At 34.3% G+C, this 12,743-nt stretch overlaps 1 protein-coding gene across 1 annotated transcript in view; it reads right to left on the bottom strand.

The window, feature by feature from the left end:
* The window catches only part of LOC106478591 (CD63 antigen-like), a 24,488-nt gene extending 13,385 nt beyond the window's left edge, over positions 1 to 11,103 (bottom strand). Inside the window, exons 1-3 of the mRNA XM_013939149.2 lie at positions 10,884 to 11,103; positions 6,312 to 6,500; positions 293 to 367 (exon numbers count right to left, since the gene is read on the bottom strand). Of these exons, the coding sequence (XP_013794603.1) occupies positions 293 to 367; positions 6,312 to 6,500; positions 10,884 to 10,952 (333 nt within the window). The 5' untranslated portion in view covers positions 10,953 to 11,103. The remainder of the gene's footprint in view (positions 1 to 292; positions 368 to 6,311; positions 6,501 to 10,883) is intronic.
* Between the last annotated feature and the right edge of the window lie 1,640 nt (positions 11,104 to 12,743).

The following is a 12,743-nucleotide window of genomic DNA, read 5'->3' on the forward strand; positions in this document are numbered from 1 at the left end:
ATGTATGGAAATGTGTGATATCCATGAGGAATGGATAATGCAGCAGTAGACCTCACGCTATAGGCGACATATGGCGGTAGACCTCACGCTATAGTAGCACCCATAAAACTATATAATTGGATGAACTATGACATCTGTTTCACTTACACTTCTATAGCATCATAAAAAATATTTCACCTAATTCCAAAACAAAAATAACAGTCACCTATCTAGGACTACAGAGGCTACAATGTTTCTCCACCAGATCAATAAAACAAAGCACAATGACTTGATAACAAAATTCATGACCCACCTGGCTTCTGTACACATATGCTGCTATTCCTGCTGAAATCTCTAGGATGAAGATCAGACTAATAAGGACACCAAACTGTAAAAATTAAATCATTTACATTGTAGATCAGTCACATCTAGAATAAACCTGTATGACCTTTAAAAGTTTCATATTGAATATTACGATCCACATTTTTTTCAGTGTAATATATAATGGTAAAATTAGAAATCTGACAAAGTGATCTAAATTGATTTGTATATAACTATAGATAAACATTAAGCATGTTTTTAATGAACCAATCAATTTTGAAAAAATAACATCTGTAAAATTCAGCCACCAATCTATCTGATGAATGCTAAAACACACCATATTTAAACTGGCTTTGTTACGACATTAGATAACTCCATCAAATTGAATAAAATTTATATCTAATTTCATCTACTCCCCCTACTTCCAAAAAAATTGTGTTGCTATAGAAGTAAAATATTCCATACATATAACATCATATCACAATGTTTTGGGACAACATTTGACCTACTGGTCCGTCTCGGCTCTTCCATCCTCTGACCTAAATTAAATTTTTTTTTTTTAATCTTAAACCAGCCCTTATCATTCATGTACTTATCAAGAATTTTCTTGAACTCACTTAAATTTACTGCCCCTACAACATCTGAAGGCAAACCATTCCAAAAGCCAACCACCCTGTTAGAAAAATGAAACTGTCTTAGCTGAAGATGACTCCTACTTTGCCAAAATATATATTTGTGTCCCCTAGTCCTACTATTCTCACTGTCAAATATGAAAAAAGATGATGCATCAACACTATCAACTCTATTTACAATCTTAAACACCTCAATCAGATCCCCCCTAACTTTTCTATTTTCAAGAGAAAACAACTTCAGACATTTCAGACTCTTCTTGTATGACAACCCCTTCATCCCAGGCACCATTCTAGTAACCCTTCTCTGAACCCTTTCCAAAAATTCAATGTCTTTCCTAAGGTAAGGAGCCCAAGACTGAACACATTATTCCAAATGTGGCCAAACCAGTGACCTGTACAGTGAAATTATAATCTCTTTAGACTTGTATTCAATATTTCTGTAGATACAACCTAAAATCCTATTTGCCCTACCACTAGCAACAGCACACTGCTCGGGTTGGCTTTAGAGACTGATCAACTATTACACCAAAATCCCTTTCCTTCGTAACACTGTTAAGGTTATTCCCATCCAAATTATACTTAGAATTCAAATTATGATAAACCACATTATTTTGCATTTATCATAATTAAAACCCATCTGCCATTTATTTGCCCAACTCACTAAATGATCTAAATCCTTTTGTAAACCAGCAGCATCCTTTTCACAGCTAGCAACACCCAAGACCTTAATATCATCTGCAAATTTAAGTAATTTATTGACTATTCCTTCATCTATGTTATTGATATAAATCAAAAAGAGCAAAGGTCCTAAGACTGAGCCCTGAGGTACCTCACTTGTGACATTAATTCAGTTTGACTGAACTCCATTTCTACCCTCTGCTTTCTTCTATCCAGCCATTTTTCTATCCAATTTGCTAACTTATCCCACAAACCTATAGAGATTTTTTTTTTACAAGCCTTTTATGTGGCACCTTATCAAATGCTTTCAAATCCAGATACATCAAATCTACACCCTTACCCTCATCTACATAAACAGCAACCTTTTCAAAGAATGACAAAAGATTTGTAAAGCAAGATTTTCCCTTAGTAAAACCATGTTGATTATCCAATAAAATTCTTAAATTTGTTAAATGACTTTACAAAGCATCTTTTAACAGACTTTCCAAAACTTTTCCCACAACTGATGTAGGACTAATGGGTCTATAATTACTGGGACAATTTTTTTATCACTTCCATTGAAAAGAGGAGTTACATTAGCTGACTTCCAATCCTCTGGTACCTGCCCACTATTATTTATCTCCATATGCAGAAAAATATCAAACATAAGAGAGCAATGATCACTTGCACCCAGATGTTCCCCAATTTCCACCCTCTCGATCATTTCTATATTTGAAGTTAACAATAAATCTAAACTAGCAGTTTCTAATAGGTTTGTTGACTAATTGGTGAAGAAAGCCATCCTGAACAGTTTTCAAAAACCTTTCTTCCTCATGGTTTGACTCTAGAATTTCCCAATCTATAAGCCTGAAATTAAAATCACCCATAATTATGACTTCATTAACAGCTGAAATCATAATCTCATTGTTAAGTTCATCATTATAATTTGGTGGTCTGTAACAAATTCCCACTAAAAGCCTTTTCCCTTTATATCCACTGATAGAAACCCAAATCCTTGCTATTATCTTTGGTATCCTCAACTTCAACAGGATGTTTTTTCTGGCCCTCACCACTGTCTAGTCCTATTTTAAAACTTCCCTTATAGCTGAGTTAATAGTCCTAGCAAACAAGCCAACCCCTACCCTACTTAAATGTAAACCATCCATTCCAAAAGGCTCCCTTCTTCTACTAAACTGATCCCACAAGTCCAACCAGTCAATCTGCTGATCCTTACATACTAACCTAAGCTTAACATTTAGCCCTAGTGACCTGCTTATAACTTTACCCCCACAGTTAATTCTGGGCAGTATCCCTGACAAAATTAAATGATGGCTTTTATCTTTAAATACCTTTATCAACCCCTTGTACTTATTACTTAGCTCCTCTGACCTACCTTTCCCTACATTGTTAGCCACCTACATGTACCACAAAAACTGCATCTCTGCTAGCCCCTATATTTTATCTCCTGCTCTGTCAGTTATATCCTCCACCTGTTCCTCTGAGTAGCATAATCTGATTCTTTTCTCCTAGTTACCCCACAGACTATTCTATCCACATGCCTTGTCAAAGAATCACCTATAACTATAACCTCTTTATCATCCACATTCTTCTCTGACCCATTTATTTTTCCTTCCCTCCAACAGTTCCTCATCTGCAGAAGTCATGGCCTGAAATATGTTACTCAATATAATAGGCTCATTACAATTAAATCCACTACTTTTAGCCTTAATAGTACTATTTCTAGTTTCCTGAAAGTCACTGTTAGCTGATGTATCCCTTGCATGTAAAAGCTTAAGCTCCTCCTGAAATCCTGCTGCCATTTCCCAGTCTACACTTCTCTTTATCTATTGCCTCTATTTGAATTATGATTGCCTCCAACTTTTCCTCCAACCTACAAACTCTACATAAAAATTGCACATCTTCATTTCTAGCTTAATTAAAAGTACATGCCAGTCCCAAGTTCCCAAATAAAACTCACTCATTGCACCCATTACAACAAACAAACTGTAAATGCTTAACTCCTACATTAGTCTTAACCATTGTATTTATACTTATAGCCTGAAAATAAATACTCAATATCAAATACGAGTAGCCGATTGTTAACATTGTTACTGTTAAGCCTAACATTTAAGAACCAATTATATAATTTTTATCACTACTTTGTCTTCACGCTAAAGTAATAAAGTTTATCTTTAATTATACAGAACTTAATTTATTAGAATATATGTAATGTTAATATAATAATAAAAAAATGTATTTAGTCTGATTTATATTATAAGCTGAATTTAAACTAAGTTCAAGTAAAGAAGTTAATTCTTAAAACATCAAGAGACAATAAACTAGTTTTTAAATTGTACTTATTTAATAAAACAATGTATTTATCCTGTTTTATGATTTACCAGTAAATTGAAATATACCTAAGCCTAAAGTACCGTTACAAGTACTAAGCCTATTTTATCATTGTAGTAATTTACACCACTAAACTCTAGGTTAAAACTTTGACTGTCTTACTCATATTTACCAATCTTACTATGTCTAGTTATTATTGTGTTATTTAACCCAAATTATTACAAATTATAATAATAATATTAAATAACTTTCAGAAATCTATAAGAGCTTAACTTTTCAATGTCCTCCCTCTTCAGTCGCACCCTCTAAGTTAACTTATTCAATATGATGCAATATATGGACCTCATACGTAGTGGATGGTATAAAAACAAATGATTAATTTGAAGATTAGATTATTTAAACTAAATTCATCCTAAAAAGCCATAATGAATTACAAGAGTTCACCAAAGAAAACTTGTACTTTTGAATAAACCATTTATTTTTCAATATTACCATTAAAGTCAAATAAAAATGATGGCTTGTTCCCACTAAATCAATCCTACTTGCAGCACATATCTTTTGCTTTGCTCTTTTTGATGCTTCTGAGATCTTTCCTCTCACTTTTTGGCAATAACACTATGTTAAAAACTTCTACATATTACATGACAACTGTGAACTGTACAAAGACAACTGGTACTTATGTTTCATCTCATATCAATATTTATTGTAATTTCCTGGACACTCATGAACAGCCCATTCACTGAAATATGAAGGTTGGAATGTTATATTAAAACAATTTTGGACACTTACCATTTCATTACAGTTCATGTCACCATTCCAGTCATGCACTATCTAATGACTAGTGCATCTTAACAATAACACTGCAACATAATTTCCATAGCAAAAGGTCACAGTTTAATACTGTCATCTCAAAAGCACACCATCTCCCCTGCTTGCTTTCCATAAGTCATCTATGTTAGTTTCCCATTGCCCATTTTAACAGTCTGATATCACAGAAACCTACAGGTACTATATTCGGTGACTTCTCCAGTACACCCTCATACTGAATGCCACAAGTGCTCATTTTATTCTAAAGCTGTATGAGGTATGAAACAGTTGAGCAATATGTCATGGAAGCAAGGTACACAATTCATGTCACTTTTCCACAAAGATATCCTTCTTGATTATGTTGCATACTGTTGCCTTGAGCACGTAGATGGCTTTTGTCACTAACCTGTGTTCAAGGATTTAACTGGTACAAGATACTGCAGTTTGCTTACCATGGGTAAGGGACAAGTTGTTGCAGGTCTCTTTTCAATTACCCTGGTGCCCCAAGTTAATTCTTATTCCCTTATTTTCCTATGTTATTAAGGACAAGAGATATCCCATCTTGGAAATTCTAAATCCTCAATATAAGCACATCTTTATTATCCGAGTTTACGAATATTTTGCAATGGAAAAGATTGTAACATACCATTCTGGCATCACATTATATAAGAAAGGCAAAATAAATGTCCAACTGTTGTTCTGACACATACCATTCCACCACAGCTTTACATCACATATGGATGTCATGTGACTTGCATATTCAAATCATTTTAATATAATGTGCTCAGTCCTCTGTACACCGATAGACAGAAGTTTCTCAACATTGCCAAATATCATAACAGTATGAAACTTGTACAACATAAAAAAAATAGGTTACTGTAAACAAAACTTTAACCTATCCATCATCATAAAGAAGCCATAGCTTTCTCTGCTTTATAAGTATTATGTATGTCTAGCCATCAAAATACCATACACACTTGAAACAGCTTAATTAATTTAAATCATATACCTTTTTAATTTTTTTATACATAAGAATTAAAAGATGCACACAAATTATAATGCTTCACTTCACCTCCCTGAGAAAAAGTCAGGAAGGATTCAGAAACTTGCCCTCAATCCTGAAAGTCCTAACTTCAAGAATTTTTCCTTAGAGTAAACTGTTTCAAATACACCTAAGTTGTTGGTTTTTTCATTCTTTTGAATATCTACATCACTTTAGTTTTTAAAAATTTGAAGTTTTAACTTTACAGTTAAAACACCTCAAAATTACATCATAGCAATGCACCAATACAACGAAACAGGTTTTGCATAATAGTATTACTATTGCTTGTACATGTATTTAATACGTTCAAAAAGTTCTTTTTAACCAGATTAATGCTGACAATTTAAAGTAAAAAAAACAAATGCAGTAATGTAAAAGTGTATCATATATATATATATATATATACAGCTTACAAACTATTGATTACATTGTTTCGTAATATAACAAATATCAATATTTAATTCACAAATATATGTAATTTTCATGGTAATAACGAGGGAAAGTATCATAAATGAAATACTTACTGTCATAACCATGCAGTGATTTTCTTTAATGGCACCACAGCACCCTAAAAAGGCTATGATAAAAACAATCACCCCTACAACAATGATCAGGGTTGGAGGTGATGCAAACTTGCTAGGAATGAAGTCTAGATATTCTGATGCCTTTATCTTTACCACAGCTCCAATAGAAATTAGAACAATACCCATAATCTAAAACAGAAAAAAAATAAAAAATAAAACTGTCATTACTGTCAACTGAAAAATCCCAAATTTTCTGAAGTAGCAAAAGGTAAATTTATTTTGGTCTTCTTATAGATACAATTTTCTGACTACATATACACACACACATACATACATACATACATATATATATATATATCATGCTCTATCTAGTCTAAAATTATACTCAGATTATACAATAGATTAATTTATCTGCAAAATGGTTTTAAAAAATGTGCTAAAATATAGCTAATGAAGAATATTCTTTTACAATGTAATTTAAAAGTACTTTAGAAAGTTAATATCGTATGAGATAGTCCATGAAATTTTGGTATCAAAACTAGTTGGTCCTCAGTTGGAAAATGGTTGGGAACCACTCATCTAATACACAGTTCAAAGGTTACCATTCATCAATACAACATTTCACTGTATCTGACTCTGTGGCAGTTACAAAATACATGGCATATAGCCTCTCAGTATTAACTGATTATCATATAATAATGTTAAATATTTTAATATTTACTACACTTTCAGATACAGGATGTTTATATCACATTTATTATCAAAAACTCAGTTTTTGTGTATTTACTTCCTCTGTTGCAATTTATTACAAGTTTCACATTGTATTCCATTCACATATCTCAAATGTTAACATTTTCCTATTCTGAATATGTATTTCCAATAGATGCTCACCTCATCACACAGTAATGCTATCTTACTCTTTTCCACCTATGAGGCTTGCATGCCACTAGTATTGAGGTAACTCCCATCTAAATTTGTGTGTTTAACATGAAATGTGCTTGTTTATGATGCCACCATGTGACAAAATCTCTCTATCAATAGGAGAGCAACACAAACTCAATGCACAGTACTCCCCCTATGCACTTTCACTCGTCATTCTCTGATAAGGCAAGACAATAAATAATGTGAATCAGAAGTGGGGACAATGGTTGGGAATGTGTGAAGAGATGGGTATTTATTGGAAATAAATAAATTTAAATATTATGAAAATGATAACTTTCAAGACAATAACTCACCTCATCACACAAAAATGCCAGATCCCAATGCTGAAGTGGTAAAAGGGCCAGTGCAGAATTTTACCCAGATCAGCTCCCTTAAGATAGCACCCAAAGAGAAGTCCATGGTGTGACACCAATGGCAGGGGTTCCATAGAGGCACACCAGTAGGAGACCACATTTCATCCTGAGCAGGGTATACTTTTTACTCGGAATGTAAGGTTGGAGAGGCAAATGAGCCCCGAGTGTTGCAGGGATAGATGGAATGAGAACATGACTGTCCAAACACTTGCACACAAATAGCCAACGAGCTAATATGTATAATGCAGTTAGGGTGTGGTCACTGTCCATTGTGTTCTCACCACAACTCTACTGAACAGGCTTTGGCTGCAGAAGGAGGGCACATTAGTTATTCCAGTGTCACTGTTGCCCTGCTTTTCACTGTACTGCCCAACCAATGAGGATTCTCCATGGTCTGCCACCCTAGTGGCTAGGGTTTGGTAAGTGACATGGGTTTCCCATGCTTCACTCAAAGATGAGGGAGAAGAATTCACATTGAGAAGACTTGGAGAAGTACTCTAGATCTCTATCAGACTACTAGCCAGAAAGGTCTTTTATGGGTGACCATGAATCCCTATCTATAAAAACTGGCGAGTCTAAACCAAAGAAAGTGGGCAGTCAATTCTCTGATGCTGCCATTTTCCATGATAGTCCATGGAATTGTTACAGTCTGGATTAGACAACTGAGTACATTTTTCTACCCATCTTAAAGTGGGCACTGGTAGAGCCAGCACAGATGGCTTCAGCACTTTCTGTTATCCTGGCTTGATGCAGATTTTGAGAACTAAGCATACCCTGGGAGGCAACACCAACCACCTGGTGGGATTCTTTTCGTTGGAAAGGGAGAAAAATTAAAAGAGAAACATATGCACCCATTTCAGAGATGGTGGGATAATGGAGGCATGGTGATTAGTGGAAGTTGAAATCCTTTGGAAGACAAAACAGCTAGAAGATGAAGAGAAAGAGTGATGAACATGTAGGGAGTTGTCCACATACCCATATGGAAGATCTTGTCCTAGGACTGGCAAAGGTGGAAAGCAAGTGATTGAGAAAGGTGATGAATCAAATATGAAAAACTGTGAAATAGCATGTGTGCAGCCACATCCATAGATGAATATACCAAATGGAGAGTCAAAAGACTCATCCAGCAAATGTAGGAGAGGGATCCCTAGAAGAAGAGGAGTACCAGGGCAGGAACAGATAATGGTGGAGTCCCTAGAAAGGAAAAGTCCACGATAAGCAACTCTGAACAGAACACAACTCAATATAGATCTGAACCATCATAGAAGTAAGAGAATAAAGGAAAAGAGACAGTAGAAAAAGAATGGTAACCTCCCAAGCATAAGAAGAAATAAAGAACAGGCCAGGTAGAGGAGTATACAAGGGAGGTGAAAGAGGATGCAAAAAGTATCAACAGCACAGACAACTAAATGACAGTGAGAACAGGCAAGAAGAAGCAGGAAATAAGACATGAGAGAATGATGGTACAAAGAGCAAGAAGCCAACTGCTCAAACAGGACATGCATAATACCATGCCAAACCAAATTAAGGACCCAGGCAGGTATGAGTTGAGAAAGGAGGACAGTGAGAAAGGAATGAGCTGAACAGAGTGGAGAAGACAGGGGAAGAAAACATCCTGTAATACCAGGAAAGGCGAAATGCAGTGGACAACACCACCCAATAACCAGCAATGATAGAGATGGACAAACCATGGTCGAATAGCCAATCAAAAAAGGCAGAAAAGTTTAGCACAATACGATGGCCATGAGGAAAGGAGTGGCAAATGGATCAATGGTGAAAGACCTCCACTAACATTGATAGAAAGACAAAGTGGGAGAGCAATAGTAATGTGACAAGAAGATTACACAATAGGAGAGTCAAGTCAGATTTGACGTAACTAATGATCTGTACAATGAAATTATAACCTTAGACTTGTATTCGATATTTCTGTAGATACAACCTAAATTCATATTTACCTTTCCACTAGCATCAGCACACTGCTTGGATGGTTTAAGAGACTGATCGACCAGAACAGCATGATAATTTTCTTCTATAACACTGTTAAGATTATCTCCATCAAAATCATACTTACAATTCATATGATAACCCACATGCATCTGCCATATATTTGCCCAACTCACTAAATGATATAAATCCTTTAGTAAAGCATCCTCCTTACAGCAAAGAACAAACATCTAAAACCTTATTATCATCAGCAAGCTTAATTAATTTACTGACCATTCCTTCATCATTGCCATTGAATGATCGATGTAAATAAAAAAGACGAATTGTCCTAACAGTAGCGATAATTCTTAAGGTACCTCCAGCTTGTGACGTTAATCCAGTCTGACTGAACTACATTTTTAACAGCCCTCTACTTTCTTTCATCTAGCCAACTTTTCTACCCAATGAACCAACTTATCCCCCCATACCTATAGAGATAACTTTTTTTAACAAGCCTTGTTATGTGGTATCCTGGTAAATGTTTTCTGAAAATTTTGAATTAATGTGATCTAGTGTTCCTTTTATTTTTTTGCATCTAGAAAGTTTTCAGGGCAAGGAATATTGCTTAAACCTTCCATAGTAATAATTGATGAAAAAAAAGAAGCAGAATTTAACAACCTAACCATCTCGTAATAGTCATATATGAGCCTTTCTTCACCATTCCTCAAAGATCCTACTACCATCCTAACGTTTTGCTTACCCTTAATGTATCTAAAGAAATCCTTACTCTTAAACAAGTTTCACATTTTAGGCCAAAATTTCTTCATATATACCCTTTTCAACTTTCTAATTTCCTGTTTGACCAACTTTCTTGATCTACTATAAATTGTAATCCTCTAAGACTACCATCGTAGCACTAGCATTCAATTTAAACTTCTTAAATTTATCAGTATCTGCTGTTATTAATTCAGTTACCCAATTCACAACAGATATTCTTGTGAATTCCTTCAAAATTCGTTTTTTAAACTTGTAATTTGTAACCAAAATATCATTATTCTCGATTTGCAGTAAACATCAAACCTAATTGAGAAAATATCTCTTGCACCCAGATGCTTCCCAATCTTCATCCTCTCAACCATTTATATATTACTATTACTATTAGACGTTAACAATCAATCTATAATAGAATTAGGAATACTAATAAGTAATGCTACTTGTCTACAGAGTATAGACTATCGTCAATTAATATTAACCCCACACTTGAAGTTGAAACTTGAACTGTTGAAGAGTAACACTAATGCCGATACAACTACAATTTTCAAATACAACTACAAGTTACAACAGCAATACATACCACAAAAATAAAATTAAAGGCAAAAAGCAGATATTTGATAATAGCCATCGCTCCTTGAACTGTTCCCATTCCCTTCAAATGCAGAAATCTATAACACTCTTTCACGTTCACAATTCGGATTTTGAAACAAGTATAGAATTAGATTAAGTTTATATTTTAATTAGTTATTAAGCAATCCCTCATTTATCAAATAAATCATGTGAGCAAATACTTAGCGCTACCTCGTGACCGTGCCACGTTGCTCAATAGATAAGGGACTGTTGGATATTTACAAAACTGATACATATACAAATTAAAAATAGAGTTATAATAATTAACTTTTAATAACTACGAATGAATATAAGACTGAATAATAACAAATTATTTTAGTAAATACTAAAGTCCATTAAACTCGTTAGTTTAATATTAAATAATTTTCAACTTTAACAATTTTTATAAAATGGAAAATAAAAAGTAAAAACTAAGTGTGTGTGTGTTAAAAGAAATTTCGCCCCCCCCCCGGCCCCAGTGGCATTGAGTAAGGCTGGTGGGCTTACAACGCTAAAAAACACACAAAAATACAGCTTTCAATAATACCCGATTGTGTAGCTTTATGTTTAACTTCTAACAGTACTGACGTTATTATTACATTTCACATATATATTTATGTCTATATTCACATTTCTATTAAATTAAGTTGTTTGTCGCGTGCTCTAACGTCCCTAATTTAGATTACAAATAAGTCAACTGGATAACAACTCCCACCGCCAACTCGTGGACTACTCTAATCGCTCCCAAAGACTCAAAGTGCGAAACATAAGTTTTGTTGTTATTTATTTGGGGGTAAATGTGCACGAACTACGGAAACCCGAATTCACTCTCTGGCATTCTAACCACTGGGCTGCGCTTGGCCCGACAAATCAAGTAATTATTCTATTAGTTTTGTTTAGTGTATAGGGGATGCAGACTGAAGGGTCTGGAGCTCGAGCCTTCTGCTGGTTTACACACACCTGGTTGGTTGTCCTTTCTCTAGTCAGTAATTCAAAAATTAGTGACTTTCAAGTTGAGAGTTCATGTTTTTTTACTGATAACATTAAAATAGTGTTTACAAAATAACCTTTCATCAGTATTACAGCTGATTAAAATATGACACGATTTATTTTATTTCGAGCGGCAAATGAATGTAACGTTATACATTTGTGCAAGGTATTTGGCATGTGTGTTTATGATTTAACTTTACTAATTTAGTGTGCGAGTTTATGAGATAGTTAATGTGCGACATCTGTCATATCTGAAATTGTACTACCTTTTTAAGAAACTAAAAGGTGTGTACACTATGTGTCTTTGTCAGGTATCTATAAGTTATAACTGTTCGTTTTGAAATTCCGAAAGTTCAGTTTTATTATTTTATTAAACAAATATTTCCAATAGAGTTATTTATTATTAACGAGTCGTTATTGTTAACTTGAATAGCTTAAGGTTAATTTTGAAATAAATTGAGTTAAGTTCATTAAGCAGTATATTTGAAGTCCTGAAATATTAAGTTTTGTACCGTGGAAGGTTTTGTTATTGTGTTAACAACATAATTTGTCGCTGATTCATCAGCTGGAAAACGAAGTTTTATAATAAACTAGCGAAAAGCCCGTCGAAAATGACGGGGTAAGTACTACCACTCCCAACCCATAGTGTACCCTAACCTTACATTTCATAGCTAACTGAAGTAAATACTGTTACACCTCCAGTCGTTAGTTAATTTTCCGACTAAACTTTAGCGACACAAGTCCTTTCTTAAATAAAACTGGTTTATTCTTTCCGAATACAACTTTACGATACACTTAATTTCAACAGTCACTCTATAACAAACACTATAATTCACGTCTC

This window comes from Limulus polyphemus, unplaced genomic scaffold, assembly GCF_000517525.1.
Source record: "Limulus polyphemus unplaced genomic scaffold, Limulus_polyphemus-2.1.2 Scaffold11, whole genome shotgun sequence".
Lineage (NCBI taxonomy): Eukaryota > Metazoa > Arthropoda > Merostomata > Xiphosura > Limulidae > Limulus > Limulus polyphemus.